This window comes from Phoxinus phoxinus (genome assembly GCF_949152265.1).
Source record: "Phoxinus phoxinus genome assembly, chromosome: 1".
Lineage (NCBI taxonomy): Eukaryota > Metazoa > Chordata > Actinopteri > Cypriniformes > Leuciscidae > Phoxinus > Phoxinus phoxinus.
The window spans coordinates 51145152-51155068 of record NC_136876.1 but is presented as its reverse complement, the minus strand read 5'-3'; the positions used below and the strand labels follow the sequence as shown (position 1 = coordinate 51155068).

At 36.6% G+C, this 9917-nt stretch overlaps 1 protein-coding gene across 1 annotated transcript; it reads left to right on the top strand.

Annotated features, from left to right (window-relative positions):
* Positions 1-6070: 6070 nt before the first annotated feature.
* Positions 6071-9564, top strand: LOC307010388 (uncharacterized protein; the record flags this gene model as incomplete). Its single annotated transcript, XM_079635006.1, has 3 exons — positions 6071-6168; positions 9199-9401; positions 9496-9564. Exons 1-3 carry the CDS (start codon positions 6129-6131, stop codon positions 9562-9564), a joined length of 312 nt encoding a protein of 103 aa, XP_079491132.1. The 5' UTR covers positions 6071-6128.
* Positions 9565-9917: the final 353 nt, after the last annotated feature.

Sequence of the window (9917 nt, the reverse complement as noted above, 5' to 3'; positions counted from 1 at the left end):
TTTCATTTTCCTAATTGAATATTTTGCTTGTCACCATTGTTGAGATGCATAGACTGAATCTTGATGTCTGTGTGTGCCTAAAATGAATATTTTTTTTTTTCAAAACAACTTTAAAATAAATTCTTCAATATTTATTTATCAAAAATGCTGGATATTTATGTAGAATCACAGTTATGCTGTAATAAACAACAGAAATTTTAATCAGAAATAAGGGTTCAGTGATCAAGTTCATATTATGATTGTCATAACATAGCCAACAGATCACTTTCTTTCTTTGTTCATCTGTCTGTTATAAATTAATAACAGCAGGCACACAGAAATCTAAGTAAATAATATAAGGGTCAAGAGCCCAACTAAAGCAAACACTGATCTCCATAATGGTGGCTTACAATTTGTGATTTTCTCCTTCAGTGATTCTGCTTGTTAACATCAGGTGTTCATCACTAATGCTCAATCATCACTCAATTAATAACTTAATTATCTCATTAACTTTAACACTCTTGAGTGTTCATTTAACACTCATATTTTAACACTTTACACTCTTGAGTGTGGACTCATATAAACTCCCAGGAGTGTTCATTTAACACTGGAGTGTTTTCTGTGAACACCGGAGTTTTTGCTGTGTAGCACCCACCACAGGTGAGGTGACGGCCAGAGTGCGGTCCCCAGAGCCTACTCTTGAGCAGGATACGGGGGTAAGGCATACCAGAAGGCTGATGGCAGGACACCATCCTAATCCTCACCGCCTCCCTCGGGCTGTAGGAAGACAACAGCACGAGGGAGGTACAGGCAATAGTCCGATATCCAGTGCTGTGGTTGCCTTGTTTCAACCTTGGCATGCTCTCCTCTCCATGTTGCTCACTTATACAAATTAGTAAGTTAGAGTTTCCCGCCGTAAATTTCCCTTTAAGTGTTGGGACACGTCATTTCCGATCGGCCATAAATAGCCTCTTTCAGCCTGTTAGGATGCGCTGCTTCCTGTTGACTATGGGGTTCCCTTTCGCTTCCCACCTGTAGTCGATTCGAGTGTGGCGTTACGCCAGCGGTTGTGTGTTTCTACAATGGCGATTGCCTCTGGTAAGCTCGTAATGCAGTGGCTTATGACAATTGTGGTTGGGTATTAATCTTACGAGTGGGTATGATGTTTCCCGCTAAGCAAAATGATGTCCAAAAGACGTCTTTTCAACTTCTTTGTCACAAAAGTCGGACGTTGAAAAGACGTCCACTGAGGAGCCAGAATTAAAGTTCTTCAGAATGAAATCGCCATTTTGTGAGGACACTTTTTGACGAGCGAATATGTTGTGTTGTTAGATGTTAATGTCCGTTCACACGATCGACGGGGCAAAAAAATAGACAGCAAACTTTCTTTTTATTGTTTTCCGGCCTGGAAACAGAATGAAGGAGTCATGTGTCCGATGTAACCAAGCAGAGATGGATGGCTTGGATATCTGCCATAAGACGCACTGACATATACACTTCGCAGACATCCCAAGAACATTGAAAGTGTGTTCCAGGCATTTTCATTCGGGTAAGTGTATAAACTTCACTTAGCAAATGATTGTGTTGTTTTCCCGAAAGTAGTAGTCATAGGTTCCTCTGCATTTTCTAACTTAGCACCATTCTGTCGACTTTGCGGAAAAGTGAGCAAGTTAGGCTAGTTCAAATAAAGTGCGCTGAACGAATGTGATCAAAACTAGAAAATCTAAAGATCTAAAGACAATTTCTCGTGCTTCAGTCACAGTGATCAAAAATAGCTCTCGGCTGGGTTACACCTCGGAATATCTGAATGGCTCAGCTGAGTGCTTTGTTTTGATCACATTCGTTCAGCGCACTTCAATGAGGGTTCATTACGGCCAGTGCCTAAAGGAAAAAAAACTGAACGCTGCTCATAATTAAAAGCAGAGAACTTACATTTCTACCAGAAAGACTCGGGAGAATAAATACAGTGACAATTATCCATTTATTAACAACCCAGCAAGCAATAAAGTTCTTTGGCGTAGGCCCCGTCCGTAGCTCGCAATCTGAGGGTCCGGACTCTGCATATCCTGCCTGAAGATCAAGGCAGGGGCGCAGCCGACCCCCTGCGAGGTATGGAAGGGACCATCCTGGTGGTGGCGAGGAGGATGGAGGTAAGGATTCGACTTGGAGGTGGAGGTAAGGATTCGACTTGGAGGTGGAGGGGAGGATGGTGGCGAATTGGAGCGTCAGCATCTGCGAACTCAGACATGAGTAAATGACCGATCTTTTATACCACGAGTGTTGGAATGTGATTGGATAGATAAAAGGTAAATTGGCGTAACGATTAAGTCTTCCCGGCAGAACTTTATGCTAAAGCTTTCATTTTCGCTGGAACACGCAGACACAATTCGTAGCCGGTGAGGGCTTGTGAAGACAAAGAGTTGGATGTAACCACGGCACTGAATAACCGCACAAACACCAGGTCAAACTACAAAACAATACAATAGTCTGAATCAAGTCAGATCCATACCAACCATGTTTTCACGAGGAGGCTAAAAATACATTTAAGCATGAACTCACACCAACCTAGAGTCCAAGGAACCAAGAGTCTGTAGCAGAACACTAATCAGAGAAAATAAAACACTTGTAAGTTTGTTTGCCACATGAGTTCATTTGCAACTGAAGCGTTATGTGTATACATATATGTATGTGTCTATGTGTATATATATATATATATATATATATATATATATATATATATATATATATATATATATATATATATATATATATATTAAATTCTCCCATCCGCGCGCAAGCGCTTGGGTTTCACTCACGGTCGAGCTGTATCACTCGTCACCCACCCCTCCCCTCCATGCTCAAGCAGGTTTCACTCACGGTTGATCTGTTTGCACGCGTCTGCAAAGATTAAGCATGTCAGCGGAAGTATTTTAAAGTTCCGGGAGTCTTCCGCATCTTGATAGCGGCTCACGGAATCTAGAGCGAGCGCGCCCGCGAGACAGAGACTGTGCTCCAAACCGTGTAGCATGTTGTGCACGGCAGAGAGGGAGAGAGAGCAAGAGACCGCGCAAGAGAGAAAGGGATCCTTCATAGAGAGAGGCTAGTTGGCACTTCAGCACTGCGTTGTCATCGTGAAAGTGAAAGAAACCCGAAAATTCACGGGCCAGCAGCATGTATCCAAATTTTAATCTTAACCGTTCTATTTAATCAGAAACGATCTGAAAACAGGGCTTTAAGTGTAAAATACAGAACTTGTCCTTTAAATTCCATTAACACTTTGGCCCTTTGAATGTGGAGTCAAATAAACTCCCAGGAGAGTTAATTTAACACTGGAGTTTTTGCTGTAAAATAGCATTCTCTAAAAACATCCTAAAAATGTTACATTTAAAATGTTCTTGCTTTGTTAAGAAGTCACGTTACAAGAACATTTTATAAAATACATCCCGTCATCTCAGGCCTCAATGATATCCTCAAAACATTTTGCGAACGTTGATTTGATAATGTTCCTCCTCTGTTATTACGGAAGATTGTATAATCTTTTATATCATACATTTCCAAAAACATCCTCAAAATGTTACAGTTAAAACATTATATCTTAGTTTACATTTAGCCTTATAGGAACATTATTTGAAATGAGAAAACATCCTTAAAACATTATTTAAACATTACATTCAAATATTTTCTTTAAAACATTAACCAAACTTGTAGGGAATGTTAGCCAACGTTCTGAGAACGTTCCCTGCTAGCCGGGTCTGGGATACTGTGAACAAAAGTACAGAGGCAAAACCTGTACAACTGGGTTTTCAATTATGTTTTTTTGTATATTTCCTTGCAGTATGGATGATATGACAGACAGTAGAAAAAATTCAGACCTGCTGAGCTGCATTATATGTGCATGCCAAGGGCCTTTGACTGTACAAAACAGCGCATACAAAAAATCCGTATACAGTACCCACTGAGCAAAGGTACGTCCAAAAAATACGTCTTTTTAATGTATTTGTCGTACGTTGAAAATGTATTAAATTAAAAGTTATTACGTCTTTTTATGTTGTAATTTTTTGAGCGTCCGATATCGATGTTCTTGTGACCTCTGTACAATGTTGACTTATTTTTAAGGACTTATAACCCTTACAGAACATAAATATAGTTCCATACATTTATGATAAATATATTATATTGTGTAAATGTACAGAAAAATATATAAAATAATATATTTCAATAAATTGAATAATACATAAGGAATTGCTGCTTTTCATATATTAAAATATATATTTGAAAAACTATACTATGTGTAATAACTGCAAAGTAATTGATATTACAATACATTTTAAGTTAAATTAACTTGAATTTCTTAAGTTAAAATTACGTTATTATTTTAGGGCAACCAGTATTTGCTAAGCAATACGAAGTGACTGTTCTCGAAAGGGAACGAGCAGATTAAGAGGTATGCTGGGTAACAGAATAGTACAAAACTTACAGCATGCATTGAACCAGAAAATAAATAATGCAGCTGAATTGTCCTATTATTTTGTTTAATTGCGGTTGTTTTTGTTGTGACTTAGTAACTTTTCATGTTGTGAATTGATCTATTTATATAAATATTTTTGATTGTCACCAATATTGAGATTCATGTGCTGATTGTTGATGTTTGTGTGTCGATTTTGCATATTTAGTATTTGTTAAAAAAAATTAAGAGGATGGTGTAATATTGCTGGATTGGCTGATTGGCTGACATGCTAGCATATGAAATAGCTAGTATTACATGAACTCTCTTTTACTACGTTTTAACTATTACAGCTGTCGTGATACGTATTGTGAGAAGCATAATATTTCAATCTATTTTATCACATGAAAGGTTGCAGTGATGAGCACTGATTGAGCAGATGACATGTGATCAGGTGACAGATGACAGTCTGTTGATCGCGTGAATAAAGATCTCATTATTGCAACTATGCAAACATGAATACACAGTAAGAGCTTCGATGTGCAGTGAAACAATGTCATTTTTTCATAATGAATTTGGCAAGTGTCCAGATAAGCGCTGTGTGATTGACAGCTTGAGTGACTGGTAAGGCAGTGCTCTTCGATTGCTTTCTTTATATAATTTAATCATAGTTTAAAAAAGAAGCACTAATCACTGTTATTGGTCACCATTGTGGGGGTCAGTGTTTGCTTTAGTTGGGTTATTTAGCTTTGACATTTCTAAAGTGTAAATATTTCTAATAGCAAGAGACAATGTGATTCAGGATGTTGGCTACTTATTAATAATAAAGATACTACAGTACGAATGCAGCCTTATTTCATCCAGAAACGAATTTTGGTGTAAAGTTTAATTAACCAATGAATGGATTGTAAATCAATAAATAAACATATTGAATGGGCTTTTTTAGGTTATACAGCTCTTCTTGTTGAAGAACTTTAGAATTTCAAAATGTATACAAGTTCACCTGGCAATCGAAACATGAGTGCAACATGATTATTAAATTACTGTCGTCATCAAACTGCTAACAACATCTGACCACATTTTCTTTTACTGTTCTTTCTACATCATACATTTACAACAGCGATGAAAATCCCAACTTGACAAATGATGGTAAAACTGCACAACTAAAGCAAACACTAATCACCATAATGGTGACATAGAACCGAACTATTATTTTCAGTAAATCATCGACATCTAAACCTTTGTTAATTTCAATAAGGACTTTTGTACACATACGACAGAAGTACATCTGGTTTGTAATACGTGAAGCTGATAATGCTGTGTGTGGAGTTGTTTAATGACGTTGGAGCCTGACGTCAAACAAATGTTTAGACGTCAACCTAATTTTCATGTCCATGTCCAATAACATTTCTAGCTGGGGTGACATCACATTGTGGCCATAATTTGAGCAAACAGTGAGTGTGCTGTGAGGTTACACTTTTATCTCACTGTGATCATATGGAGAGATCACGTGAGATCAAAGTGTTGACTGGGAGTCTTGTAACATGAGAGACAAAAGCCGAAAATGAAAATATCCAGGCTCCGCCTCTGGTGTGTTGCTCACTCAGTGTATAAATATGACCAAATGACTGATATATGTTCAAGAGTAAAACCTTCTACATCCTACAGCAGAAGTATCTCAGACGGTTTTTCCCCGCTATTGAACATGCTCCTACACTGGCTAATATGTTTTCTGTTCTCATTGGGTAAGTAAATATTGTTTAAAGATAGCACTTTACAAGGCTCAATTTGTAAAAAAAGAACTCCGGTCAATTTTAACATTGAGCTCAATTTTTTGTAAATTTGGAGTGCTGTCAATACAGAGAACAACGACAAAAATCGGTGTTGCCTACACCGTGTTATCCTATTTTTTTTAGTCGATTGACGAGTTCACGCGCGTGATCTAAGTAACTAAACCTATGCGCGTGAACTCGATAATCGACTACTTTGGACTTCGACCGAAAACAGGAACTAAATACAGGTATGTGCGCTGGCTGAAATAACATCATTTTTATTAATATCTTTCACATCTACTGCAGTCAGATTCACTCGTGTTCACTCTTAAGGAATCACTCACATGGCTGGGCACTTGTAATGACACATCAAAGATGATAAGAGAAATAAAAGCAGGTTTAAAATTAGACCCCATTCAAGTCAATAGGGTGCAATTTTTAAAAAGAGGATAACACGGTGTAGGCAACACCGATTTTTGTCGTTGTTCTCTGTATTGACAGCACTCCAAATTTAATAAAAATTAAGCTCAATGTTAAAATTGACCGGAGTTCTCCTTTAACATTTGTTTATGCATTAGGCGTCATACATGACAAAAATTTTACAACACTTGTTAATCTCAGTTTTTCCCAACCCTGCTCCTGGAGGCACACTGCTGTTGCCTTGCCTTCTCACTGTAAAAAATAAAACATAGATTTTATTTATATTTAATTAATAAAAATGAGGCAACAGATTACAAGCAATATTATTAATTAAATTTAACAAATTAGAATTGAGTAATAATTAATCAAATTAATTCCTTAAATGTTAACCATTTAAAATGAGTAAAATTTACAAAATATATGTTATTGCCAACATTGAAGACACCTGATGTTAACAAGCAGAATCACTGAAGGAGAAAACCATAATTAAAGTCACCATTATGGAGATCAGTGTGTGTTTTAGTTGGGCTCTTCACCCTTAAATTATTAACTTTAAGTTTTGTTTGGCTGCTGTACGTGAGTTATAACAGCAGATGAACAATCGGTGATCTGGTGGTGTTGGTTGTGTTTTAACATAATCATTATTTCACCATCATTTGACCTGAATCACTGAACTCAAATGGAGTCCAGTTATGAGTTAAGTTAACTTTATTAACTAGAAGTATTGGTGTTGTACACCATAATATTTTTAACTTTTACAATGTAATCCAAATAATTTCTAAAAAGATTCTCTTGTACAAAAAAACACAGACACCAGGAATTAGCCTATGCATCTCAACAATGGTGACATTTATAAAGCATGTTGCAGTGCATTCTGGGTTGCACCAATCAAAACTCATTCATGGCTCCCATCATGTACTGCTGCATGAATAAATAATGAGTTTATGTTCAGAGGTTGCTGAGATTCATACGCTAAATCTTGATGTCTGTGTGCGCCTAAAAAAATAACCATATATATTTTTTATTATTATTGATTTGATCATTTGGATTTCATTGAAAAGGCTAATAATATTATGCAGCTAGAATTCATAAAATAAATCTAACTCAAAAATTGGACTCTACATAAGATCAGTGATTCAAGTCAAATGATTGTGAAATTATAAAACACAACCAACACCATCAGATCAACGTTTCTATTTGTTCATCTGGCTGTTATAACTCATGTACAGCAGCCAAACTCAACTTAAAGTTAATAATTTAAGGGTCAAGAGCCCAACTAAAACACACACTGATCTCCATAATGGTGACTTTAATTATGGTTTTCTCCTTCAGTGATTCTGCTTGTTAACATCAGGTGTCTTCAATGTTGGCAATAACATATATTTTGTAATTTTTACTCATTTTAAATGGTTAACATTAAAGGAATTAATTTGATTAATTATTACTCAATTCTAATTTGTTAAATTTAATTAATAATATTGCTTGTAATCTGTTGCCTCATTTTTATTAATTAGATATAAGTAAAATCTATGTTTTCATTTTTACAGTAGTGGAGATTTAATATTCAACAATATTAAAGATCTGCCTTAAGGTGGACGATGATGCAATTTTGTTGTATTATTTTCATGTTATCACTGTGAAGCTGCTTTGATACAATCCGTATTGTAAAAAGTGCTATATAAATAAAGGTGACTTGACACCAAGAAAACTACAAACTTTTCGATGTCTACCGCCTTCTAGGTCTCTACTAATGAAGAGTTCAAAAAATGTGTTGTGTTGGTGTGCCTTCAGGAACAGGGTAGTAATTTGTGTTTAAAGGACAAGTTCAGTATTTTACACTTAAAGCCCTGTTTTCGGATCGTTTCTGATGAAATAGAACAGTTAAGATTAAAATTTGGACACATGCTGCTGTCCCGAGAATGATATGTAATGATAGTTTCTTTCGCTTTCCCCACCACCAACTGGTATGGAGTGTCTATTATTCAAGCTCTCAACGGAAGAATGTATACATACAAATATTTACAATTCAATGATTTTGCCGTGTATATGTGTATATGTGGTAAATTGAAATGTCTAGCACACAACAAAATCCCCAGTGTTAAAATCTCCACAGACATCTGAACCCGGCTTAAGTCGGTTTTTTTTTTTTTTTTTTTTTTTTTTGCCTAGTTGACGTGATTGCCGCTCGTGCGGATTGATATTAAGGTCTGTTTACTCTTTCTTATGGTTGAAAAGAAGTTCCTGAACCGAATGATATAAGAATCAGCAGGTGTTGTTGCGCTGAAATGAACCCAGACGAATGAAATCAATGTTTATGAAGCCCACGGCCGGGTTTTTTATGCGCAAAAGTATAACATAGTGCCAATAAAATCATTAATTTCAGTGTTAATTATGTTATAAATTAACATTTGAGTACTGCATCTCAAAATCCTCGGTATAATCTCTCATTTACAGCAATAAACACACAACCTATTTTTGTCATTTGTTATGGCTATGACTACTTTGACGCTCTTTTACTCATTCAGCGACTTTAGCCGGGGTTTCACATATTCTGCTGTGTTACCGAATGTCTCATATGCACAGGGCCGGTGTCTGATGCTAAAAACTGCAGTGCTGGTGAATATGCTCAAGCTAGAAAGGATATTTTTGAACATCTCGGCTTGGGCAATAATGATTCTCAGGATATCAGAATGTGGCCCATGATATTCAACAGTTTTGGCTCAAACTCCAAATTCCCCCCTGCTGAGATTTTTGTGGAGCTGTATGTGACCTCCATCATAAAGGTGGTATGTGTCCAGCATGATTTATCTTATCATTCAAGTTATTATGGGATGTCAAGCAGTTGTAATATCATCTCTCAACACATATTTTTATCTACAGGATGAAAAAGCCCAGAGTCTCACGACACAGGTCAAAGTGCTAACAGTAAGTGCTTTAAAAACTATTTAATTCTTCTTTCACAAAGTTTTACTTAATTTACTGAATTTTGTGACACGATCCCCAGATAGCAACATTGTTTCGGCCCAGATCCGGCCCACATGCAGACCATAGCAATGCCACATGTCAGCCAAGAGCAAAGAAATAAACCAGAACAGGACCTTATCTGAGCCACAAAGTTTGTGTATATTAAATATGGAGTTATTTCAGCATTAATAAGCCTGTTAACAAGCAGAATCACTGAAGGAAAGAAGAGAACAGAAAAAGAAATGAGCAGAAACACAAGAACTACAACTGACTTCAGCCACAGCCTTAGATGAAATCCACTGAAGAGAAAAGAAGACATTACATCTGTGAAGATCTCA